This window comes from Prionailurus viverrinus, chromosome A1, assembly GCF_022837055.1.
Source record: "Prionailurus viverrinus isolate Anna chromosome A1, UM_Priviv_1.0, whole genome shotgun sequence".
NCBI lineage: Eukaryota > Metazoa > Chordata > Mammalia > Carnivora > Felidae > Prionailurus > Prionailurus viverrinus.
In genome coordinates this window covers 180,304,206-180,331,852 of record NC_062561.1, presented here as the reverse complement: position 1 = coordinate 180,331,852, position 27,647 = coordinate 180,304,206, and the positions used below count along the sequence as shown (strand labels likewise).

The following is a 27,647-nucleotide window of genomic DNA, read 5'->3' as shown; positions in this document are numbered from 1 at the left end:
AACAAGCAGAAACCTTTTCAAGTTAAAATTTCTGTTTGTGGAACCAAGCAAGGAACATGAGTATGGGAAAACAAAAACAAAAACACGCACAAAAAAAAATCCAGGTGAGGACCGACTCATGCTTAAGAAACTCAATGGAGATGTGTTGTCCTTTTCCATCTAGCACCAAGGAGCAGGTAGTTTTCTATTGTTCCCTTTCATGCAATAGACTTTTTGTTGTTGTTTTGTTTTTTGGTTTTTTTTTTATAAGAAGGCATAACAGTTTGGGATACCAGCTTTATGCAAGAGTGTCCAACAAGCAGCCCCTCGAATTGATCTCATTCTTTCTATTCCCCAAGCGGCCACCTAAATAGAAATTTAAGGACACAAAGGTTGAAAAAATGCCTTGGGGGCAGAAGCTGGCTTTATTGCTCTCTAAGTATCCAGATTTCCCCTTTTGCTTTGTGTTTCTCCTCTATGGTTTCTTTAGTTTCCTGACGTTTTCCCATTCATTTTGAAAATCCACCTTTAGGGGTGCCTGAGTGGCTCACGTGGCTAGGCATCTGGCTTTGGCTCAGGTCATGATCTCATGGTTCCTGAGTTCAAGCTGTGCATCGGGCTGTCTGCTGTCAGAACAGAGTCCTCTTTGGATTCTCTGTTCCCCTCTTTCTCTGCCCCTCCCCTGCATGTGCTCTCACTCTCTCTCTCTCTCTCTCTCTCTCTCTCTCTCTCAAAAATAAATAAACATTTTTAAAAAAGAAAATATTTAAAAAAAAACAAAAGAAAAGAAAATTTGGCTTTGGTAGTCATTTTCCAGGACATTTTTATCCACCACACTACTCAGAAATGGAAACCTTTAAACTTACTGCAGTTAGAATGATCTTCCCCAGTTCAAATCTGATCTGGGTGTTCCTCTTCTTGAAGTCTTCTAATTTCTTCTCATTGCTTTGAGGATGAAGACAAAACTTCACGTGGCCTGTGAGGGTCTATGGGTCTTGCTCCTGCTACCCACCTGTCTCCTTTCACCAGACTTAACCCAGATTTCCTCCACCCCAGATTCAGGGGTCTTCATTCAGTCACTCTCACTCGCGTGACTCCCTTCTGCTACAGGACCTGTATGCTTGCTTTCCTGGGAGTGGAATGCCCTTCCCTCTTCTTCCCCTCCAGTTTTCTCTTACTGTCTCCTCCCGGTCACCTAAGATTTCCAAACTAAGTCAAATCTCTTCAGATACATTGCCCATGTATTTTGTCTTTCACATATGATCTCAAAAAGACATGTGTATTTGTTGAGCTCCTACTATTTTCCAATCACTGTGCTATCAAGGCATTTATTCCAGAAATAAAGATTGACACCCAAATACATACCACAGTGGCTGTTCTAACTAAGTCACAGGTCATCTCAGCATCTGAAAATCTAGAGACAGTAAATGGCTTTTTGTGACATGGTGTCTCTCGACATTGTTCCCGAATTTCCCTTAAGGGTCCACAGCTTCTGAAAGACCTTTCACTTAGCATCTGTTCTTACTTATATTCAGCACTGACACATTACACACCTGTTTCATGCATGCTGGGCCCCAACATTGTTCCTCTTTTTAAGCCTTTGAGTTGATAATGAATGCTCTTCTATCTAGTTGAAATATTTGTCTAGTGGTAGAAGTTTCGTATGCATTGGCGATCAAGTGTTTATCCGAGATATATTTATCAAGTAGCCAGTAGGCCACTGTGCTTGGCACTAGAAATATGACAATGAATTGGATGGACTCAAGCCTGGTCTTCATGGGACTTTTTAGTCTAGCTGGGAAAGGAGTCATTAAGCAGATAGTCTTGTGGGTGCATGTGAAGTTAAGGGAAAGTGAGGTGTCCTAAAATCATGGGATAAGAAGGTCAGATCTCTCATGAGGTCAAGGTGATATCCTGGAGGGAGTGCCATCTAAGCTGTGACCTGAATGATGAGTAGGAGGTGGCAGGTGAAGAGGATGAGAGTGTAATTGGTGAAAATAAAGCTGGAAGGAGGTACCCAACATAGTAGGGAGCTTGACTCAATTGAGCTGTGGAAAGGCCAAGGTGGCTGGAATTCAGTGACAGATGGATAGTGTAGCAGGAGATCACCTTGAGAGATAGGAAGGGGTAGATCTCAAAGTCTTTGAAGGTCAGGCCATGGCATCTGGACATTATCCTGAGGAAAACAGGGAGCTAGTATAGGATTTTGGACAGACAATGGTATGATCACTTTTGTTTTTAAAATGCTCCCTCTGGCCATTTTGTAGAAATGGATTGAAACGGGGGGGGTACAACTGAAGGAAGGTAGGTGGGTTCAGAAACCACTACAGGTGAAAAGTGATGGGGACCCCAGTGAAGCTGGTGATAAGGACAATGGAGGGTAGCAAATGGCTTTGGTGACTGCAATTAACAATACCATGTTATATATCTGAAAGTTGTTAAGAAAGTAGATCTAGAGTGTTCTTACCACACACACACACACACACACACACACACATACACACATACACACAAAATTGTAATTATATGAGGTGATAGATGTGTCACCTATAATTGTGGCAATCATTTCTCAATAAATATATGTATCAAATCATTATGGTTTACACCTTAAACTTACCCAATGTTACATGTCAATTACATCTCAGTAGAGCTGGGAAAAAATGGCTTTGGGAGGTGGAATTAATGGGACTTGATGACTAAATGACAGCTGGCAGGTGAAGAGATCCACGAAGACCCGTCACTACCTACCACAGGCTCTGACTTGGGTGTCTATGGGGCCATTTGCCATGCTGGTGAACTCTGCAGAGTGAGTAGGCTTGGTCTTAGATAATCGGGATGCCCTATCTGACTCTCTGACCATAGAAGCTAGTGAAAGATGCTGGAGGCTTCCCTCAGTGGTAATGTAGTCCACTTGTTGATGATGGAACCAGCGCCCAGAGCAAAGTAACCTGCTAATGGTCACAACACACACCAATGCTGGAGTCTGGTTTAGAACTCGTTCTCAGACCCAGACACTGCTTTCTGTCACACTGCTCGCTGCTGGTGTGTAGCCACGCTCTCAGCCACAATACTACTCAAATGAGGTCCTCAGTAATGTAAACCTTAACACATTGGAACTCAACGCTTCCTCAGGTGTTCCCAGATTTCAAAACAAAGAGATTTAGTGCATATGCATTTTAAAACCCAGCACCATTAGTAAGGAAAATTGTTAAAAATTCTATTTAACTCCACATACTAAATGTCAAGGCTCTCAGTAGAACTGAGCAGAAACCTAGAGTTCATTATCCTTCTCAGGAAGCCATAAGACTGAAAGGACAACGTTCAGATGCTCCTGGCATGACCACAGTTTAGAGTAACAATAACTTGACATTACTTGGGCAGTTGTCTCTCTAGTTGCAGTCCATGCCAGGAACTAGGAAGTAGGTGAAAAATCAGTACTTTGATTCTGTAATTGTAGATGGAAAACTGCCTCCAGTTGTATGTATGACCTTGAATTAAATCCCTGGGCTCCAGCCCTACTTTCCATGGTAAGAATGAGAAAATTCAGGAAAGACTTGGGGGGAAAAGATTGTTGTAGAAAGGAGCTGGAAGGCAAGAAACATTCACTCAAAGGAAGAGTAGATATCTCTTTTGAAAATTAAATATAATATTTACTTGTTTAAAAATTATTTAACATAAAAGTGTGTAAGGAGACTGTTGACATACACAATCTTTTTTCTGAGAGATAACAATATTATCAACTTATGTATAGATTTCCAGATTTTTACTAAGGGTGTGTATGTGTGTAATCATTCTGAAACTTAATTTTTTCTGTTATCACTTAAGATATTATGGACACTTCTAGGTCATTAAAAAACTGAAGGAAGAAATGGTCAGAGAAGCAGCCAAAACCTAATTTCTTTTTGGTACCCAAACTTTTAGACTAACTTGGCCTAAAGAGAAAATGCTGGAAGGCCTCTGCAGATTATTAGTTTCTCTTTCAATTAAATGATGCAATCTATATTTTTCTCTATATGTCTTGGAAACATGGAAGGGGGGGTGCAGTGGGAGGGAGAGTGTGTGCATGTGTGTGTGTGTGTGTGTGTGTGTGTGTGTGTGTGTGTGCGCGCGCGCGCGCATTTCTATTTCTGTTTAGGAGCATTGTTTTGGGAACACTCAATTTCTAAATATATTGAGGGGAAAAAACCCTGAAGATTATTTTTCATGCTAATAGAGAAATTTACTTAAGTGCAGAATTATGCAACTTAGTTCTTCTTGCCAAATTACATAAAGGCTGCAGCTCCTCTCAGTAGAATGAAGGATGGCTGGGGCACCCATCATACTCTATTCATAACTTAGAGTCCTTTTCAAGGCTTTTGCCTGCATCTTATTACCTACTTACTATTAATTTATTACACAGGGTTGCCATATTTTAAAGTAAAGTGAATATTTTGGATGGATTGTTTTCTTTCATTCCTTCTGTATTGTTAACTTTTATTTTTTTATTTAGGCTGTTTATGCTTCCACCTGAGGCAGTTTTTCTTCAGTGATTGCATTAATTTTTGAGTGTTCATCCTAGACATTTTTCAAAACAGGATTCTCCACATGTTGAGTTTGTCTTTTGTTCTCTCATCTGCAAATCATTCTTCCCTGGGGTGATTTATAAGAGGAAGACTGTTTACTGAAACTTCTTTACAGTTTGCCCTAAGGGGTGATCCCTCCTCAAATGTCAGACTTCGGAAAAAATAACAGCTCAAGGAGAAATGGTTTTGTCATTGACAAAAGGATTGGCACCACGAACTTGTCTGAGCCCTGTCTCTCCACTGTTTCATGCATTAAATGAAGTCTGCATGGAGTTCTCTCTGGCGGCCAGGCTATTTGGCAATCCACATAGGCAACACTGTAGTTACACTAGCCCTTCCTTGCATATTTTCTTTCAGATGTGGCTCTACTCTTTCTCTTTTAAGGGAATAATGCCTTATGTTTCAAAGTTGTTACCCTTCAAAAGAGAATTTCTCTGGCCACTGTTGAGCTGGACACCTCACTCTAGACTCATTGGACCAAAATTCCTTGTCTTAATCTGCAATTTTGGATTCATTTTGAGTCTGTAGACCTTGGTGATAGGGGAAGGGGTCAGGGTGGTGACAAGGACCACGCAGAACAGAGGTGAATCAGGAGGGGAGCCTTCTCATTCATGAATCCTTTTCCAGCCTCCTTGCTTTGACTTAAATGTGCCTGCTGAGTGCACTCAAATGTTTCTTTCTGTAAGTAGGATCAATAAATGCAAGGATGATTTTCAGACAGACTCAGCCACTGGCTTCACTACAATTATTCTGCATCCCAGGTTGGAGTAGGGTGTGTGTGTGTGTGTGTGTGTGTGTGTGTGTGTGTGTGAAAGAGAGAGAGGAGAGGGAGAGGTGGGTGGAGAGAATGAGAGTGAGGGGAGAGAGAGAGAGAAGGAGAGAGAGAGAGGAGAGAGTGAGGCAGAGAGGCAGGTAGGTTTGGTCATAGAATGTTGTGATTTTTCCCACTAATCACTCTTCTGAAACCCCGAATGGCTTAATGGTTCTTTTTGTAAAGTCACTAATTTACACCTACTCTAATAGAGCGAATTATTGGCTCGAGGATAGGAAAACCAGCCAAGTCACCTTGGATTTAGAGCTTGAACAGAAAAAGGTTAGAGCCAGCCGCTTAGCTTCCCTGGACAGTCCTGTAACATCACTCCCTGAGCAAATGATGATTTTGTACTCACTCTGACTTGTTCCAGTTCCTGGCAATTGGCTTTTACTTTGCTCTATTCTCTGGAGGCAGAATTGCCTAGTGGTTAAGAGTGAAATTTGGAGCCAGACACACTCGGGCTTAAATTCTGACTCTGCCTTTTACAAGTTGGGTGACCTTGTGCAGTTAGCGTAGTGCCAGGTACATAGCAAGTGCTTAGTAAGTAGCAGCTAGTAATAGTAGTCGTCGTCTTAGTAGTAAAGGTAATAGAAATAAGGCTGCAAAGCTGAGGATGACTATCAGTACTATCTAGTTCAGGCACTACTAGAACTAACTGATTCATAAGACATTTCTGTACAGCTGCATTGAAGGTGTTTGAAGTTCATTCATTTGATACTTTCTCATTAGTTGATGCCTTTGTTTGTAACTCATTTTTGATGGTCCAGGCCTATTGCTAGTTAGACCGAGATACCCTTGGCTCTGGCAGTGTGGAGCTTATACTCTAATGGAGAAAACAGACAAGTAGTGATGGTTAAGAATGAAGTATTCCCACAGCGAGGGCTCAGATGCCGTCAGAGTCTGATTTCACATTGTGTGGAGTGCATGCCATTCATCTAAGGAAATTCACTGAATAAGTGGCCTCCCTCCTGTAGTATTCCTCCAGTGACTGGCCTCATATCTGGGAGTATACAAGTATCTTGACTTGTGTGGCACAGTAGCAGAATGGTGTAGCACAGCCTTATTGTTGAGTAATTTTGCTTCTTTCCATGTAAGATCACAGAGACATTTAAAATAGATTTTTCGTTTTAAAAACCTTTCAATTAATCTGGACTTGCTCCCAGGCACTTGTAAAATGAGTCGGGTATGTGTCTTGCCAAGAGCAAATTTAGGCAAAGATTTGACCAGGTGAGGAAGACCATGGAAACCTGGGCCCAGGTCTAATCCTACAGGGCACTGATGGGACTGCTGGGGAGGAGGGAAGGAGAGGCAGATAGGCCTTGGGGATGGCCAGGGAAAGGGGCTGCTGAGGGCAGAGAGGTGCCCCCAGGTAGGCCATAACTCTGGTCAGTATCCACCAGAGCCCTTGTTCCCTCCTCTGCCCGTCCATTCCCCTGGGTCAGGCCTCTTTAATTTCTTTGCCTTTTCTCGGATGTAAAATGTAAATAATAATAGTCTGTACCAAATGAGCTTATCCATGTGAAGAATTTAGCATAGTGCCGGACCCTTAGGACACACTCAATAATAATGTTAAACTTTTATTGTCCAATGTTTCTACTATGTAGCAATACATAATTTACCTGCCAGCCTGCCTTGTGATTTCTCGGAGGGTGGGGGGGTGGATGGGGACTGGCTCTTACTTATGTTTATTTCCACTGCAGTGCCTGGCACGCAGTAGGTGCTCAATAAATTATCTTAGTCTTTATGAAGATGCTGATTTTTTTGTTAATGCTTAGGAAGCAAAAGTGGGTGGATCTGTAAGAAAATGCTAATAATGCTAGCATTTATTTAGTGTTTACTATATGCTAGGAACCGTGCTAATTCCTTTGCATGTATTATTTGATTGTAGGACCACCTTATGGGGCTAATATGCTTTACTAATGAGAAAATTGAGGCTTAGAGAGGTTAAGAAACTTAGCCAAAGTCACCCAACTGGTAAGTGTCAGAGCAGAGTTTGGAACCCACACAGTCTTGCCTAAATTTCTATCTTGCCTTAAAGAGGCAGGGAAGAAATCAGGAGGGTGCCTGTGAATGTGGCTTAGAGGAGATGGAAGTGGCTAAGGCTTAGGAAATGAAATGGGGCTGGTGTGCCAGGAAACCCTCCGCCCCTGGATTCCAAAGTGAATCTTCCTGCTGCCTTTCCAAGCCTGGGGATTCCTTGGTTAGATTCTGCCCCCCCCCCACCTCCCCGGGCTGCTGGCCTGAGGTTGGCATCTCCATTTTAGGCTGAGACTTTATGTACCTGCTGGAAGAGGTGGTGCAAAGCATCGTACACACCATATGGGGCCCCATTTGCATTTAGTGAGTGCTCAGCTGTGCACAGTGTCTCCTTAATGAATCACATGCAAGCAGAGCATCGCTATATTTATCCAAGCCCTGGGAGCCCAGTGCTTGCGGTGGTTGGGCTCACATGCCCCAGAACAGTGCCTTGCAGGTTGTTCCAGTTTCCTTGTGGTCAGGGCCTTCGGGCCCTTCAGTAATTCCTTCCCTGGCATGATCAGCTGCTTTCAGAAGCATCTTTCTGGGCCTTCTGAAGCCAAAAAAAAAAATGTTTCCCTCCTGAAGCTATAACAGAGACCAAGTGCTAAAAAAGGACCTTGAAACTACATCTGCCGTGCCCTTGACTTCAAGTCCATGCTTAAAGCCTTGCAGATAGATGAGGCTTTTTTTTTTCTTTTCCAGCTTCTCAGGAGAGGCCCCACGTTGCTGAAGGCCCTCCATCATCAATTTATTTCTTCCGTGTAATCTAAACCCTTGTGTATTTTATTTGCCTTGGTCACTCCTTCCTGGATATATTCCTTTTATTTATGTATGCTCAGATCAGAGTTTCCCAGTGTGATCACCTCAGTGCTTGGGAACCAACAACAACAGTAAGAATAGTAGCTGATATTTACTTAACACTTATTAGGTGCCAGCTATAATATTAAACACTTGAAAGGCATCATCTCATTTTTTCTCGCCTCAAAATAATCCTTTGAGTGAGCATTCTATCTCCCATCTTGCCAGTAAGGAAGGAGAAGATTCTAAGGCCACATAGCCATTATATGGACAAGTCTGGCTAGAGAGCAAAGCCCTTTGCACTAAGTAGCTGTGTGGGTCACTTCTTCTCATCTTCAGTCATTTTCCTCCAACTCTTTTTCCTATTTCTACCAAGTAAAACTCTAGGCTTAACAATTCACACACACACACACACACACACACACACACACACACACGATTGGTAAATAAGACTGCAACAATTTTACTTAATGATGTAGTCACTGTTAAATGCAAGCCATTTCCCCATAGAATTTTTTTTTTAATCTTTGATGAAACTTAGGTAGGTGTAGAATATTTTTTCTTCTCTGGACCAGAGTGTGGTGTTTAGGTACTGAACTTGTGACATGAATAACAGGGAGCAGCTTGGATTCCCACTGAGGCAGATGCCCCTGATCTTGGCCTCGTGGGATCTGTGTTATCTGCTCTCCTGGGTTAGATTCGCAGAGTGCAGAAGGAGAAGAACGCTGAGTTCTGGTTCAAGCTATACCACTGCCACAGTGTGACCTGGAGCAAATCAGATTTTTCTTGGTGGTAGAAATTAAATTCAGGTTCTTACAAAGTTTAAGGTTGGGTACATAGTCCTCACTTGGTCTCATGGCCTGAATGTCTCTTTTCTTTCCCGCCTCAGTCAAATGACTTTTATTTATTTAAAAAAAAATTTTTTTTCAACGTTTTTTTTATTTATTTTTGGGACAGAGAGAGACAGAGCATGAACGGGGGAGGGGCAGAGAGAGAGGGAGACACAGAATTGGAAACAGGCTCCAGGCTCTGAGCCATCAGCCCAGAGCCCGACGCGGGGCTCGAACTCCCGGACCGCGAGATCGTGACCTGGCTGAAGTCGGACGCTTAACCAACTGCGCCACCCAGGCGCCCCTCAAATGACTTTTAAAAGATGGCAGTGAAGCCAAGTCACTTGCTCACTTTGGCTCTCCGTTTCTTCTTTTGTACAATGGGAAGCACGGACTAGGGGCTCACTGGCCTTCCCCTCAGCTCTTGTTTCAGAATTCCAGAGGGCAGCAGCAAGGAACCAGTCTCACCCTGCAGAGTTCTGACCAGACAGGGTTGCAACAAATCCAACCAGAGCTAGTCTAAGAAAAAAAGGAATTTATTAGAAGGATATTTGTGCAGCTCAGACAATCCAAAAAGAGTTAAAACAAAACAAACAAATAAAAAAAACAATAGAGAGGTTGGGAACCAGGACAGCCTTAGGGATCTCTTCATCAGGAGTTCAGGAACATCCCCCTAGAGTGCTGCCATTAGGATGATTCCCAACAAAGCCCATTTTTATGTTTCTGTGTTAAAAATAAAACAAAACAAATTCCAGAGAGAGCACTACCGAGAGACCATTCAGTTATAGAAGGTGGGGGTGGGCAGGGTCAACCAGTAGAAAAAGCTGCTGGAGGCCACTCTTATAGGCTCACAGGTGGTTCCCAAGAAGATGACCTGGTAGGAAACCCAACTGTCTCCAGCCCCATGCAAATAGGCTAATAAGTATGCCTTACAGAGAAAGTCCATCTGTATATAAATAATGACAACTTCACCATGGGGAGTCATGTCTAAGTGTTAAATGTAGGTCAGAAACACTATAGACCATAATATGGATTGTGAGATTGTTTATTAGACATTTTAAGGCAGCTCTGGCTAGTGGAAAGAGAAACAGATTTCCAGGCAAAAGCCTTGGGGGATGGACCATTCATTAGCTTAGCTTTGGACAAAAAGTAAAACCACCACTTGAATTAGGATCCTGCCCTCCTCTCTACCAGATCTGGTCCCATAGATTGTACTTTGATGGGATTTGGGCAAGTTTCAATCTCTTGAGAGTTTTCTGTGTCCTTATCTCTGAAGCAGGAATGATAGTAATAGTCCTAAAATTAACAACAAGACAATAGCTAACATTCGTTGGCACAAGGCATATGCCTAGCACTTCACACGTGAGCTGGTCTCCTCACAGTCTTTGGACACAGTGCTGTTATGGCCTACGTTTTGTAGATGAGAAACCAGGGCTTGAGGGAATGAAGAGGGGCAGTCAAGCATAGAGCAAACTGTTGTCCAAACTGATTGAGACAGTGGGCCCAAGAGCCGGATGGCCAAGTGTGAACTCTGACTCTAACACTTCCAGGCATGGAGTCCTTGGGCATATTGCTTGAGTTTCATCAATCTGTAAAATGGGGATAATGATAGGGCCCACGTCATGGTATGGTTAGGAGGGTAAATGATTTAATATGTATGCAGCCAGTGTCTGGGGCAGAGTAGTGCACTGTAATGTTTGCTGTTATTGATAAAGGTCTTTAGTACAGGGCAAGGTGGAGATTGTAAACCCAGAGCTGGCTGAATCTAAAACATATACTCTATGGCAGCCATCTCTGTGCTAGTAGGACAAGAAGATTCAGGAGTGAGTAGTTTAAACAATCTTTTTTTCAGCGTTTATTTATTTTTGGGACAGAGAGAGACAGAGCATGAACGGGGGAGGGGCAGAGAGAGAGGGAGACACAGAATCGGAAACAGGCCCCAGCCTCTGAGCCATTAGCCCAGAGCCTGACACGGGGCTCGAACTCACGGACTGCGAGATCGTGACCTGGCTGAAGTCGGACGCTTAACTGACTGCACCACCCAGGCGCCCCAGGAGTGAGTAGTTTAAAGAAGAGGAGGGAGAGGGAGAGAGCCGCTTCAGGACTCCTGGCTCCTCTCACGGCCTTGGCTCTATGACCTTGAACTAGATACCCAGAAAGTCAGTAGCAATTTCCAGGTCCTTATAATTGATTGGAACATTCAGTACTGGATTTCCCTTAAGCTTCTTACTTCAGGAGGGCTTTAGGGAGCTGTTAGTTAGGAAAAAAAGAAGAGAGGCAGAGAGTGACTAACACACACACACACACACGCACACACACAGCGAGAGAGAGAGAGAGAGAGAGAGCGAGAGAGAGAGAGAGCGAGAGATGGAGTCAGACAGAAAAGCAGAGATAAACATAGTGACCCAGAGAGACAGAAAGTAAATAATACTCACAAGCAGAGAAGCAGACACATGCTTAAAAACAGAGGAAAAAAAGTAGAAGATAAGCAGAAAGAAAAGAGGTAAAGGGATGGGTGAGAATTTAGCGGAGACAGCACTTGATGGACCACCCTTCCTGTGGTTGATGGAGCAAACAAACCCATTAAGTGTGTCAGCACTTTATCTAAGGAAAGCACCTTTCCCACAGCCACAGCGACTGGTGTCTGACTGTGTAGGGCAGTGACAGGAGATGCTCTTTATCTGAACTGGAGACAAGAGCAGTCTCCTCTGTATTTCATGCAGGACGCCACAGATCAGGCTGCAGATTTTTCACGGTTGACAATAAAGCTTTGTCTGGAGAGGCCTTGGGCTGAACAACACTCCAGGGCTAGACCAAGAGGGCCATAAGCTGCAGGAGCCTGGAGACTGATTTTATATGAAGGGATGGTTTCTATGAAAAGTTACATGTGTATATTGGTGTGGGCCTTGAAAATCTCTGCAAGAATAACTGTCCAAATGTTAACAATCCCTAATCTTCAGGTAGGATCTCACTTTATAAGCAATGCAGTTCTATTATGTTTGCATTTTTACGATAACAATGTAGGGCCTTTGTAATCAGAGGAACAAGAGGTTTCCACTAGTGATACGCACACTCCTGAAATTAGAGGGCCAGAGCAACAGTGGCCCCTGACATGGAACAGTCACATGTGTATTTATCTGACAACCAGGCAATGGCTAAGTGGAAGGGCGGTATACTTGAAAATATTTCTCCTTGATGCTTCCCAGACACTTTGGGGATTACCCTGGGGACCACAGTCTCCCTTCTGATTCTTGCAGAGGGTGAAATTATTAATGTCCCCTCAGCTTGGACAAATTTCATTCCCTTGAAGTTTTTCAAGGTTTAAAAAACAGATGGGAGTCAGGGGGAGGGTATCTGTTCTGGGTGTGGACAGAGGTTTTCCCAGGAGTGAATTACGCATGCAAAGCCTGCTAACTCAGCACCCTCACGCTGAAGTCCCTGTCTCCCACCCCTCTCTCTTAATTTCAAATGAAGTTTGTGGCTGGCATACACTTTCACAGGTATTGCCTGCAGGCTTGAGAAATGACCCAGATGTGTCTTCTTTCAGGCTTTATGAAGGCAAAGAACAGATGGAGTTTGAAGAATCCATGAGACGGCTCTTTGAATCCATCAACAACCTGATGAAAAGTCAGTATAAAACAACCATCCTTTTGCAGGTTGGTTTACACTACAAAAAAAAAATCTCTTTTCCCTTGGTCATCTGGTAAATAACAGCATGCTGAGATAATGTCTACTTTTGCTTGAGCGTGTAGCCCTGTGTTAACTGAAGGCCTGGGCTGGCCACATGGCACAAGGATCATGGACACCAAAGGGCTCCTCAGGGCAGGAGAAAGTGTATTTATTGTTTGTTGCTGTGAAAATAACAGTGCCTCTTTTTTTTTTTTTTAATCATTCTGAAGCTTTTGCTACCTGGAAGGTTAATAGGTTGACCTTGATCCATTTGTAACAGGGACAGGTGGCAGTCTCTGAAATTCCTCTACTTTTGATTCTCAGCTCCATAAGCTCAGATCCCCTTTGTGGGTTAGAGTCTCCTCAATAAATAGGAGACACGTTGGAGAGAGAGGTCCTCTAATTGATGGTTCCACAAACTCTGTAAATATTTTTTTTTATGTGTTTTTTTTTTTTTATTTTTGAGAGAGAGAGAGAGAGAGAGAGAGTACAGGGAGGGATGGAGAGAGACAGAGACAGAATCTGAAGCTGGCTCTAGGCTCTGAGCTGACAACACAGAGCCCAACACGGGGCTTGAACCCAAGAGCCATGAGATCATGACCTGAGCTGAAGTTGGATGCTTAACCGACTGAGCCACCCAGGTGCCCCCAAACTCTGTAAATCTTTGAGAAACCTTGAGACCTACCCCTAAGTTTGAGAAAGAGTTTAGCAGCAGAGAAGCTGAATGAAGAGGCTGTTTCAAGGAGACTTCATAACTTTCACAAAATTGACTCATAAGTGCTCAGGAGGGGCTGCCTCATGTCATATGAATAAGAAGGAAACACATTTGTCTGAACCAGTGAGTTAACATAGATGACTTCTTCTCCTACTTTTAATCAGAGTTATCCTTTTGGTTGCTAATATAAATATCTACTATGACTCTGACTGGGATCACCCAGCCTCTGGCTAGAACGAATGAGGTACTAGTGTCCAGCTAGAATTCAGATGAGGAGTCAGAGGCAAACATCTGTCTAGGGAGTATCCACTGCTAATGCACGGGTTCCAAACTTTGCACATTCGAATGTCTTGGAGATCTTTAAATTATTTTTTAATATTTGTTTATTTGTTTATTTATTTATTTATTTATTTATTTATTTATTTGAGAGAGATTGCTTGAATGGAGGAGGGGGGGAGAGAGAATCCCAAGCAAGCTCCATGCTGACAGTACAGAGCCTGACATGGGGCTTGAACTCATGAAACAGTGAGATATCATGACCTGAGCTGAAACCAAGAGTCGGATGCTTAACTGACTGAGCCACCCAGGAGTCTTGGGGATCTTTAATAAATTCTGATGCCTAGTCACCACCACCAGACAATCTAATTTAATCAGTATGGAGTGTGACCAGGGCAAATGGGAGTTTAAATAGCTCACTGGTGTCAACCAAAGTTCAGGAATAACTCTGCTAATGGCTTCTTTTGATTGAACAGATGTTAGGGAACTCTGTGTGTGTGTGTGTGTGTGTGTGTGTGTGTGTGTGTGTGCGCGTGTGCATGCATGCACACGCATGTGCGTGTGTGTACAGTGGGAAGCTTTGTCTAGTCTAGTTCACCAATGTATCCTTAGTACGTAGTTGATGCTTAATAAATACCTGTTGAATGAATGACTCCTGGGATAAGTGTGAAAATCTCAATGTCATAGATGTGGAAACTGAAGCTCAGAGTCGATACCACTTCCTCAGGCTCCATGGTAGTCAGGGGTATGGCTGGTGTTCATATCTCCTCCTGCCTGGCTCTAAAGACCATGCTCTGAGCTGCTCCATTACACTGTTCTTTACGCTATACCTTTAGCACCTACTGAGGATATGACTGGAGATGAGTCTTAGAGTTTTTACCTTCCCTTCCCTTTTGCTGTTTTTTTTTTTTTTAAGTCTTCCCTCATGATTTTTCAAACCTCCGTCATTTTACAAAAAAGAGGATAACAAGAGCAGGGGACAGCATAAAGAAATGTGATAAGAACTGGAGCCTGTCACCCCGCCTATAACATATTAGAAGCAGCCGAGCTCCCAGTGGGAGGCCACACAGTGTTAGGATGTTTCCTGAGGGCTGGGTTTGACTGGTTGCAATAAGAGAGGCTATAGCATTGAGTCAGGGTGGACATAGCTCTAAGGAACCTAAAGTATGAGGAAGCAGAAGTGATGGACAAATGAAGGAAGCCAGTTGTTTGGGGAGAGAAAGGAGCAGATGCCCCAGAGAGTAGAGGTGCCAGGAAAGAGACAGACCACTGGCCTTGAGAAAGACACAGGGAGTCAGCTATCATGGAGCCACTCCTAATGTCAGCACCTATTTTCCAGTGATGAACTACGTGTATCTTGGGGGAAGGAACAAAGAGGAGACAGAAAGAAAGGAGGAGAAGGAAAGGAAGCTACAAAGCAAAGAGGAACCAGCGAGTATCTATGGCACTGAGGAGACGTGGGTCAACAAGAGTGTTCCTGCTCAGCTGTATGACTTTATGCTGGTCATTTAACCTCTCACTGTCTGTTTCCTCATCTGTAAGACTTCACTGTGTGAGGATCAAAAAACACCAGCTATGAAAGAGCAGATTATAAAATCCTATGCAAATGCAAGGAACTAATGTGATTATTATGGTCTGGGCATAAGTCTTTTTATCCAAGTTCTTACTGTCTGGGAAGTTATGTTAGAAATGCCTTATTTGGGGCACCTAGGTGGCTCAGTCTATTAAGTGTCCAACTCTTGATTTTGGCTCAGATCTCATCTCATGGTTTGTGAGATTGAGCCCTGCATAGGGCTCTGCATTGACAGCTCCTCTCTCTCTGCCTCTCTCCAACAAGTGCACAATGCTCTTTCTCTTTCTCTCTCTCAAAATAAATAAATAAACACTAAAAACACTAAAAAAAAAAAAAGCCTTATTTCCCCCAGGATTTGGGCCAGGTTTTGCTGGTTTCTCCTCATGGGTTTCCACCCCAGAGCCATCAAAACGGGCTTCATCTCTTTTTTAATTTGCTCTAAGGGTCAAATATAGCTTCCAGGCTTTACATAAAATCAATGACAATTTCTAACGTATTTCTATGGCTATTGAAAAGTTATCAAAGAAGTATGTAGCCATATATAAATATGGAAGGCAGTAACCTTTGAAGATTTAATGCTGTTTTAGGATGTGAAGTGTGGGCTAATGAGGGGAGAGGGGTCAAGTTTACTTAATGTTAACAAACTCCATATGAAGAATCTTCTTGGACTTTGACATTTGCCACAGGAGAAAGAGTTTTGGATTTCATGCCAGAGAGACCTGGGTGGAATTTCGGGCCTCTGTTTATTCTTTTATAAAATGGAAGGCCTAATGTCTAATTTAGAGGAAACGTTAAGAGGATTAAATAAAGAAATATATATAAAGCAAGAAATATAGAGCCTATTACACATTTCAATTTAAATGGATTGTTTTTAGCCATTTATACCTCACCATAAAACAGAAGATTTTGGAGCATTTTCCTGGAGTGGAAGGGGATATTTATATTCCTCACCTTGTCATATGAAGCTGAACAGTTTTAGGACATTTGGTTATTCAGATAGATCAAGAAACATAGATATAAATTTCAGGGAGAATAAACCCACATGAACTGACTCTATAGGAAAGAAAGAAATGACAAATAGTACAAGGATGGCTGGAGTCCTGATTCCAAGCCTGCATGGGGTATGGTGGGAAAGAGTTCTGTGATCTATTAGTAGCGGCTTCCATAAATTTTGAGTGAGAGGGTAGAGTGAGAATGCCAAGGAGTACCATTCCTGGTTCCAACTTTACACTTCCAGACAAATAGCAGCTTATGGTGGAAGCCGTCATTCAAGTCCGCTTTAATTTAGCATAGAGCAGGTCTGGTTCAATCTCAGCTTTGTCCATTGTGGGTTCTGGGACCTAATCAAGTTATTTCTCATTTCTAAGACTCATCTGGCTTTTGTGAATTGCTTCCTGTAGTTTTCCTTATTGTTCAGAGTTGGCATGGCAGCAGCTAACCCTAAACTATGGAGAATTTAAAACCAGCCATTCAAAGAAGGTAGAAGATCATTAAAAATACCTTCCTTTGGTGGAGTACCTACCATGTGCCAGGCATGAAGCTGGGCTCTTCACATACAGTGTTTTTCATCCTGCCAGAGATCTGCAAGGAATCACTGTCTTTGGTGTCCACGGGAGGCTCATAAAGTTAAATAATTCATCCCAAATTATACCTATCCACAGTGATGGAGCTAGGATTTGAATCTTCCCAGGTCTCTTGATTCCAAAGTTAATGTTTTCTCTACCACAAGGCATGGATTAGGATGGGAGTTTCCACATATTTTATTTTTTTTTTTAATATTTATTTTTGAGAGAGACAGAGAGAAACAGAGCACGAGCAGGGGAGGTGCAGAGAGAGAGAGAGAGAGAGAGAGGGAGGCACATAATCTGAAGCAGACTCCAGGCTCTGAGCTGTTACAAGAAGAGCCCAACACAGGGCTCGAACCCCTGGACGACGAGATCATGACTTGAGCCAAAGTCGGGTGCTTAACTGACTGAGCCACCCAGGCACTGCTCCATGTGTTTTCAGTAACAGGCCATAAGCTTACAAGCCCCTATGTGTGCCAGCCTTGTGAGCACTGTCGATAAAACTGATGGTAGGTGGAGAGGATCAAAATCAGACACGAGTGAATTGGATATAGCTTAACTATGAGGAAAGGGCATTTGTTGACATTATGTAGACCCATTTGTTCCATTCTCCTTCAGGTCCAGGATTCATCATAATGCTCCAATTTGATGGTGCAAGTGAAAATAAATGAACAGCTCATATTGAATGGTACTCTCCCGTGGCAACTATGATTGTCATGCATACTAATAATGCCACTAGAGTGTCCAAAAGGGCAGGGTAGCTCTCTCTTTTGTATCCCCAGTATCTGAACCAGCAGCTGCCACTTAGTAGGTACTCGAATATTCTTTTGGCTAAATGAATGAAAGAGTGAATACAAGCTTCCACTGTTTTGTGTTTTCACATTTATTATGTATCACATACTAAGCTGAGAGCTTTACATATATTGTTAGCTCATTTGATTTTTATAACAACAACCTTAGTAGGCAAATACTCTTCTTATCTCTACTTTACAGATGAGGAAATGGAGTCTTAGTGAGGTTGAATAACTTAACCACAACTAAGAAGGGGCAGGTCTGGGATTTGAATCCAGACTGTGTAAGTTCAGAGTTTGAGTTCCTAATCACCACCGAACAAAGCATAGTTTCATGAAAGACCCAAGTCTTCCTGCAAAATGCCAAGTAGATAAGCAGTAAGCGACAGTAAACAATAGTAAAGATGGATAGATGTTTGGTCCACAGACATGAAGGCAAGCTAATTAAGAATACATTTTTCTTTCCTCTCTTTTCATTGTTTATTAGTGTAAAATGTTCAAATGCCTGAACTAAGGGAAGAAAGTGGTCCATTCTTGTGAAGTGGCCTACAGATGTAGGCTAAATTCCCAAAGTAGGAGAAACAAGACTTATTATTTAACTTGTCCCTTCCCAATTGTATACCCCATACTTACGCGTAATATTTGAGGACAATGGATTCAGTGGTGGGGAGGATGAAATTTTGTTCCAGTGAGGCTGTTGTAGTAATATGGATAACTAATATTTAATCTTCACATCGGCTTCTAAATTAGGTAACTTTATTCCTCCATTCTCCTGGTGAGGAAACTAGAACACAGAGTTAACTTCCCCAAGGCCACACAGATAAAAGTGGTCCACAGGGACTTGACTCAGACAATCTCACTCTTCAGCCAGCCATTTGTAAACACTGAACTCCCCTGTTCCCACCAAGCTTTGGGGGCCAGCATAATGTTGCATCATGGAAAGCATGGAGACTCATGTATTCTGGAATGTGTTGGTCCCTATTTCCTTCTCTTTCCCTGAAATATTGGTGAGGAGGCTGACTGTCCTGAGAGAGCTGCATGTACTTTCCTTAGGGACAGCTCTGCATCTCTAGGGAAGCTGTCTTCTTGTGGTCATGCTGTGGTGAATTTCTGTGACATTGTCCAGTTTCCATGGACCTTAACCATCCATCGCTTGGCAAAAATTACAGGACTGAATATTGGTGGGTTGGAAATACTGTCTGTGTTCTTGAGTGAGGAAGAGGTCCAGTGCTCTCGTATGATCTTGCATCACTGCAAGGTGTGCTCTTTTTGGCTAAAATTCTGTCTACTGGCATCGGTGCAGTTCAATCTTCCTCCATTTGGAGGAAACACTCAAAAAGAAAATCCACATTGATTTTGAGGGAGTGTAGCTCTTTGGTTTTGATTTTTGTTGTTATTTTTAAATACTTGCTGTTTCCTAGCAGCCCAGGATTGTCAATTCTAGAGAAGTCCATCTGGATAATAATCATCTCAAGTGACCTCCCATGACTTCTCCCTGGGTCAGTGAAACCACTACTGTTTGGTTTGGACCTGGCTGTCTTCTCGAGGCTGATACTAGCCTTTGATAGCCTTTGAGAGGGGTCCAGAGTTCGTGACTAATCTAGAAGACCACTTAGTGCCACATGGTAAGCTAATTATTAAGTTGGCAAATGTTTTCCTGGTCTCTGTTCTTACAACCCCTGATATATCCTTATAAAAAGGATGTCGCTTCTCTGCTTCCTTTCCCAAATCATCCTTCTCTCCCCCATCAAAACCTCCTCATCTTCTAACATGGAAGCCTTTCCTTACAGCAGGGTGAGTGGTAGCAAAACACACTGGCCAGCTGGGCAGAATCAGGTACATATTCTTTCTATGCTGCATGGTAGCTGTGTGGCTTCTGGCAAATTATTTAACCTCTCTCTGCCATAGTTTACTCACTGGTAAAATGGGATGACAGTATCTATTCCCAGAGTAGTTGTAAAGTGCAGTGAGATCATGCATGTAAAGTATTTAACGCGTTTAAAGTTTCTAGTAATGGTTGTTAAGACTGTTATATACATTTATATACATACACTCACATAAACTTGTCTGTATGTTTTTCTTAAATATTATATGCAATACAGGAATATATACTATGGAATAAACGTAACAACATGGCAATATTATTTTATGTATAATAGTAGTATTAATGGGAGTGCAAATTATGCCAACAAAGTAACATAGTTCCCAAGAGGCCAGTGGGTCTAGAATGCCAAGCTGTTTCTGGTTTCCAGGCTTTAGAAACATGCAACAAATGGAGGTCTCCGGAGGATCTTACGGCTGAGCTGTTCTGCCTTCTGGGGGAGCTTGGTGGTTGCCCCTGCTGCACCCACCTGCTATTACTCCATTCATGTGTGTAAGAGCCATGTGAAGGGGAGAACTATGGACAGGAGCCCTGCGGCCAGTGCTGCAAACTTCCTGGGTCAGAGATGAGCTGCCCTCCTTGGAAAAGGAAACCACAGGCCTGCTGCTTCTCTGTGAGGCCGCCTGGACCAGATGGAAGTTTGATACTCTCCAGTTGAGTTGATAACACCCTCTGAGTCTCAGGGCGACAGCTACTTAGTTTGTTTTACTTTATTGCCAGCCCAGAGCTGAGAAGCTGGGAAGATTGGCTCCTTCTGAAACAGTCCTTGTTCCAGCCCTGTCCAACTTCTCCTTCCTAATAGCTGAAGTGTTTATGTGTGTCAGTGTAAACTTCTGGTGACTGCAATTCTACAGCATCACTTCAAAGCCCTGGAACAATATGCAGCCCTTGAAAGCCAATAGCTTGCTGCCGGCACTGAGGTCTTGGCTTTCTCAACTTGCTGAGGGTTCTATTTCTGTTTCTGTCCTCTCACTTTGGTCTTAATTATGATGAGTACATATTATACTTTGTCCAGGTGCTGGGGAATGAGGGCAGGGGTTTGAGGGATGAAATAAGGTGAAATTCAGCACGTACACTTTTGGGGGCCTACTGTGTGCTGGAAATTGCAATAGGTACATGATATACGTTATTTCACGTCATTTCCCTTTTATCCCACATGAAGATGCTGAGGCTCAGGGCATGAAGAAGTGGGCCTTGGTGCATGCAGGGGCTAGGTGGAGTGCTGGGGTTCCTGTCCAGGCCCCTGCGGGCCCAGAGCTCTGTGTTCTTTAGCCTAAGAGTGAATGGAAGGACAGTTTGCTAGGAGTGCTTGAACCAGCCTTTATCAGAGCATGCGCCTCAGCACAGGGCATCTCTTTAGAATTTAGACATTGTAAACAAGCTGCCCATGGTGGGGGGAGCGCAGCCTGCCCATGTGTTTGATTTGGCTAGCATTGTGTTAAAAGAGGTGAACCAGAACAACTTATTCTTTAGAGAGAACGTGGGTTCCACACACTTCATTACTTCCCACTGGCCCAGACTCATTCCATTTCACTTCTTTCTTTTGCTCTCCCAGCCCTTCAGGCATCTGTTTTTGCCATGTCTGCTTGGGGTTTCCTGACAAAAATGGCCTTGACCAACGAGGTTGGAATGTGCTAGACACTGTAACTGCCTGGAAGGATGTTATAGTGTGTCTTAGCATATCACAATTCTGAAAAGTTCTGCAATTAAAACAAAAAAGAAAGCTCACTGGTTTATTTTTGCCTAAACCAAAGTTTCCCCCAAATTATTTTATTGCAAGTCCTTTTTCCCCTTACAGAATACCCAACACCATCCTGTGGAACAAGAGTGTCCCAATAGAGCATCAGCTTTAGAATCTTGTTATCTCTTGTCATCTTGATTTGAAAGAATAAAAAATGAATTCCTAGACACAAGATCAAATAACTATAAAGAAAAAGTCTGACAAATCTGACAACATACAGATTAAAGTCCTTCTGTGCAATGAAAGCTCTGATAAACAAAGCTGAAAGACAAGCACCAAATAGGACAAGCAAAAGGAAATTCTTCCAATGTTTTTTTTACTGCAAAGTGGCTAATTTTAGTGATACATAAAGAATTCCACGAACCAATAAGAAAATAAATCACCCAAAAGGGAAATGAGGAGAGGATATGAACAAGCAAGTTAGTAAAGACAGATGTTCAATAAATATACAAAAGGTGCCCAATGCACTAGAAACCAAAGATTTGTAAATTAGTTGCAGATTATACATCACATTGACAAAACTAAAAAGATTTGTATACCAGTGTTAGCATAGGGAAAGGAGTAAAAGGAAATTGGTTATCACTTCTTTCTAATGTAATATGACAATATTTCCTATATATAAAAATATATATGATATATTTATAATATATAAATAAATATATAATATACAAACATATAAATAATGTAATTTATATAATATATTATAAATATAGAATATATTTATAATATATTATATGTATTTATATAGAATACATTTATAATATATAAATACATATAATATATTATAAATATATTCTATATTTATTTATATATATACATTTTGATGCACTAATTCATCTTTGAGCAATCCCTCCTGTAGGGATTCTCACAGGTACACAATTGTATATACTAACTGTTTTCTTACTACATATTTTATAATAAAGAAAAACTGAAACTAGTGTGAACTCCATTAGTAGGAAAGGGGTTAGAGAAGGTACCATGTGCCCATAAGGGCATTGCTAACTAGTGGTTGGATATGAAGGGTGTGCAGTCTATGTGATAGCATGCAAAGATATCAGTGCTAGATGGCTCACTGCAAAAAACAAGGTGCAGAACTGTATAAATCAAGCACACACACACACACACACACACACACACACACACGTGTGCGTGCACCTGTGCACATTCTTGCATAGAAAACAGTCAAGAAGGAAACTCACCACAGTGTTGACGGTGGCCCCTCTGGGGAATAAGGATTTGGGCTGAGATGGAGATGTGGGACTTCAGTGACACTCTTCACCTTAATACTTTACTTTATCCTGTGTGATGTTTTTGTACATTGCACTTATATTGCTGACTTTTTAAAATCATAAACAATGAGAACAAATGAAAGGATGAAGGCATAGAGAGAGACAATTGCTGTTTGAGTGAGGTGGGCACGTAGCTTAAGGCTTCTGAGGGGTGGCTATCCACGCAGCCTGCCTGAGTTTGAATCGTGGCTCTCCTACTTGCTAACTTTGTGACTTTTGGCTCTTTAATCTTGGTGCACCAGAGGTTCCTTATCTATGAAAATAGTATTTCTCCTGTAGGTCTGACATAAGGTTTAAGAAGATAGTCTGTCAGGTGTTCAGTGCCTGCCCCAGTCAAAGTTCTCCGAGAATGAATAGTCATAATTATTATTTATGTTAACTAAGAAACTCAGCTATATATGGTTAGAAGTAAGATTTTCTGTAAGAAAGGAATTTTCAGTATTTTTATTTTGGTCTGATCATTAGAGGGTGATACATGTTAACTATAGTACACTTAGAATATAAAGAAAAATAAAAAGAAAAGTTTAAAATGCATCCTTCCACTAGATTCTTCAGTGTTGTTTTCCAGCCATGTGACTTAAAACTCCTTCTGTAGAAACTGCAGTCTTCTCTGCTGCTTAGCAAAGGATGCTGCTATGTGGGGGGCTGAGGGTGTGTCTCATACCTCTGGCGGCATCAGTTAACTTGCACCGAGGAAAGAAACAGGCAACAAGCAGTGCACAGCTAGTATGCTAACCCAGCTAGTGGACCAAAACATTCCCACCATTGTTCACAAATTGGCCACGGTGAGAAAATATGAATAACTTAGTCCAAGCTGTCCTTGCCACCAACAATACAATTCAAACACACTATCTTCCGATAATAATAGAAGTTACCACTTAACAGTCTCCAAAATAAGTATGCTGGCTCTCTGTTGGATGCCTCATGTATATTATTTTTAATTTTTCCAATCCTGCAAAATAGGTACTGTTTTCCCTATTTTACAGATAAGGACATTGAGACATCAGAGAGGTTAAGTTTTGTCCACGACCACATGGTTACTAGGAGTAGAACCAGGATTTGACAGCAGGTGTCTAACTTCAAAGTCTGTGATCATTGTATACATTACTTCCTCCTTGAAGATAGAAGAACTTGTGCCTTACTTTTGTAATCAAAGAAGTGCATGCTAATGTTTCAGTCTACATACAGTGTCTTGTATCTCTCTGTAGGAGTGCCCAGGATTCAGGGTCATTCTCTCTTGATCCCTCTCACGTTGTGAAGTACCCTCCTCACCATGTGGAGTTGTTGGATGTGGGCATCCCTTATGTTTATTTCACTTTCCACCTAGGTGGCAGCTTTGAAATACATCCCATCTGTACTCCATGATGTGGAAACGGTCTTTGATGCGAAGTTACTCAGGTGAGAGCTCACCATGTGCTTTCCTGGGCTCTGATGGCAAGCCAGGGGTTCAGCGGGAATGGAGGAGTGCTTTTATGGGGGGGGGGGTTCTAGATGGGCACTTGGAGCTGGGGTGGGGAGGACACATGGTGGGAATTTGGTATAGGGCCTCCACTGTGGGATTTTGACATTCTGGTTTTATTTTGCCAGACTTTGGTGAACACCAACATAAAATAAACTTCCTTCTTTGGTGACACAAATGATACAGCATGCAAACATATAGATTAAAGAACTGATAGTTGCTGTAAATGTCTTAATTTCATTTGGACTTGAAGGTTATTTGGGGGTCCCAGTCTATGCTCTCTATGCCGGATAGTTACAAATGGGGAGCAATCTTACAGGAATAATAGAGATAGGCTCCCGTTTGCTTTCTCCTTCTTTACCCCACTTGTCTCATGAGATGAACACTAGTTTAGGGTGATCATGCTGTTAGGATAGAGGCATCTGAACCAGTATGTCCTTTCCTCTTTTTCCTAAATTCACCTAAGTTCCGAGATAATATATAGATGATTTTAAAAACTTTTTTTATTGAAATACTTTCATATTTAGGAAAGAGTTGCAAAGATAGCATGCCCTTCACCGAACTTCTCTTAAGAAGTTCAAATTTTACGTAACCATGGCATATCCATCAACACTGAGGAATTACCATCATTGTAATTCTATTCACTGCATCCCAGGCTTTATTTGGATCTCATTGGTTTTCTCACTAATGTCCTTTTTTAATTTGTATCAAGATGTCTGCTGGCTTCTTCTCATCCTTCTGGTCTCAAATGAAATGTTATCTTCTCAGAGAAGCTACTTCTGAATATTGTAAATAAATTAAATTTCTCCCCCACCCCCTACCCCATTACTCTGTGATGCAACTCCTATTTATTTTCTTCATTGCACGTATCCCTTTGTATTGATTCGTTTGCTTCTGTGTTGTAATGTCGACCTCCATCAGAATGTAAGCTCCATGCCGACTGGGACCAAGTTTGTTCCTACTGTATCCCCACTGTTCTGCACACTGTCTGTCACACATTAAATAGATGCTTAACAAGTACTTGAAAGAATGAATGAGAACAATGAGATGATTTTGGAAAGCTGACAGGGGCTATAATTCTGTTTCAGCGGTGTCTTTGTGTTCACTCTATCTGGGAAGAACTATCTTCTTTTTCATGTCCTAAACTAGTTCTAACTCACAACTTTTCATAGCTTTTTTTAAAAAATAAGGACCCTTCTGATCTTAAGACTTAAAAAGCATTACTAACTATAAAACATTAGTAAATAAAATGTTATGGTAACAAAATCAGAACCTGGTTTTAAATCCTTGTTTTTCAATGCCCACCCCGCCCCCCCCCCCCCACCGCCAGCTACGCAATCTTAGGAAAGTTAGTTAACCTTTCTGAACCTTAGTTTTTCCACTTGTAAATTGGGATAAGTATTGTATCTATCTCAGAGAGTCATGAGGTTTAACTAGAATAATGGATGTAAAGTGCAAAGCATGTGTCTGATACACATAAGGGCTCAGGGTTACTGGTATCATTTTCAGGTTTTCACATCTCTTTGGATGCTATTAGTAGTCAACACTAACACCAATGACATAAAAGCTTACTATGCATCTGATGCTTTGCCGGGAACTGTGGGGCCAAGGAAGCAAGATATATGTCGTTTTTGCCTCCACAGAGCTGGCAGTCTGGGAGTGGATTGTAAGTGCCAAGATGTGGGAAACATCTAACTTGATCTAATTTGTCTTCTGCATTCCTATTTTTCCTGTCCTCAGCCAACTCCTATATGAGTTCTACACCTGCATCCCCCCTGTGAAACTCCAAAAGCAGAAAGTCCAGTCTATGAATGAGATAGTCCAGAGCAACCTCTTTAAAAAGCAAGGTGAGTGCAAAGCATCCTGGCTGGGTGAGTGGTGCCATAAACCACGTGCTCAACAGGCCAGAGAAACCTACCCAGTGACTCAAAGGTTTCTTCTCTAACAACTCCCTCAGTCTGAATAAATGCAAAAAGTAGGAAGTAGCTGACAACTTAGCCATCGGAATCTAAATTGATTTTAGGAAAGCTTAGGTTGCATTGTTTCCTCCTCCTGAGAGAGTTTAATGAGGTGGTAAATTTGGAGTCATATCTTTAAGTCATTCTGCCATGAGATTTTCCCCTACACGGTTATACTTGTATGAATGTCTTCAACTTGAGAGGAAGTAGGTAAAGTTTCTTTTTTGGTAGAAAGAACCTGTAACAGAGAAGTTTTCAAAGTTTCCAGAGTGTAAGAATAAACTAGAGAGCCAATGCGGATTCCTGTGACCCATCTCAGATTCTGATGGAGTAGAAATTAGAGGGGTTTTTGTTTTAGTTTTGCAAAATGTAAATTACCTTTGAATAGCTAATGTGTTTACATGGATCAAAATGCAAAGGTATGAAAAGGTACCACATGAAAAGAGTTCCTCTAGACCCTCTTCATAATCTCTCTGATCTCTTCTCCAAAGGCAACCAATGGTTCCAGTTTCTTATGTTTGCTTCCGGGGATACTCCATGTATAAGCGATCAGACACATTTATACTATACGTTCTTCCCTGATCTTTTATTATTATTATTACTCAAATAATAGTGTAATATCCAACTGTCCTGTAGTTTGCCTTTCTTCACTTAATGGTATTTTCTCAAGAGCAGGGAATGACACTAGTTTTGGGCAGGAGCTTCTGCTCACCCCAAACTGATCTCTGGTAACCACCAGTCCTCTGACCAGTGCCCCACTGCTAACAGCCTTGGGGTGCCCTGTTTTTTAAGGTCAGTGACCTAGAGGGCCACACCTCTGGATATGGCCAGGCAGGATTAGAAGTCAGTTCATCATTCACCTCATCTCCAGCAACATTTGACATTTCTGATATCAATCCTATCTGTGAGGATGAGGGTCAGCACTGTTTTCTGTATGCTAAGGCCAACACTTCCCAATTTTTAATTCCTCTGTGTCCACACTGGTGTCAGTGATAAAATGAGAAGCAAACTGTGCAAGAAGCAAGAGGTCTTAGAAGGCAGAGAATCTGTCCTCACCCAGCTGAAATTTATTCAGAGAGCTGGGCTTGAATACTTACGTAAATTGCCTAGTAATCACAGAAATATTCAGCAGCCACTTCACTGTAAATATTCTTTTCCCCCAATGCCTGGTTAACATAGTGCATCCAAAATTGCTCTCTGAATTCCTGTCCCTGGAGTTAAGGGTAGGAGAAGGGCATGGGAAGAAAAGTGTTCTTGTGATTTTATATTTGTGTCTGTGGTTTCCTGACCATTCAGACGGATGTGTGACAACAGATGAATGCAACAAATATATGGTTTGTTTGTACAAGGTGTTTTGTGGCAAGGTGATTAGAAACTAATCCTGGTAAGTCTTCTTGCATCTGTTGTGTACTGGGTTTTTTAAGTGGACATTCTGTGGTTTTCATGTTCTGACTTCCACATCAGACTGAGTTGCCCTCACTCTGAAAGCTTTGAAATATGCCTGCCCCTTTCTGCCCTGGCAGTTTCTTCCTGGGTTTCGGGAGGTGTCACTGTGGAGACTGTAGAGATGAATTGAGTCCCACCCTAGGGACCAGGACGACTTCAGGTACATATGGTGCTGCACTGCACAGGCAGCAGAGAGTGGGGCTATTTGGCTTCCCCTCATTGTTCAGAGCTGCCGTCATTGCAGGGACCCGGCTTAGCATCAAGGCCAGATGGAGTGCCAG

General features: G+C 42.1%; 1 protein-coding gene across 2 annotated transcripts in view; it reads left to right on the top strand.

Annotated features, from left to right (window-relative positions):
- The window catches only part of DOCK2 (dedicator of cytokinesis 2), a 422,335-nt gene that overhangs the window by 101,956 nt on the left and 292,732 nt on the right, over positions 1–27,647 (top strand). For both annotated transcript variants that reach the window (XM_047853312.1, XM_047853320.1), the window contains exons 23-25: positions 12,550–12,658; positions 23,831–23,901; positions 25,703–25,809. In XM_047853312.1, coding sequence (XP_047709268.1) covers positions 12,550–12,658; positions 23,831–23,901; positions 25,703–25,809 — 287 coding nt within the window. The remainder of the gene's footprint in view (positions 1–12,549; positions 12,659–23,830; positions 23,902–25,702; positions 25,810–27,647) is intronic.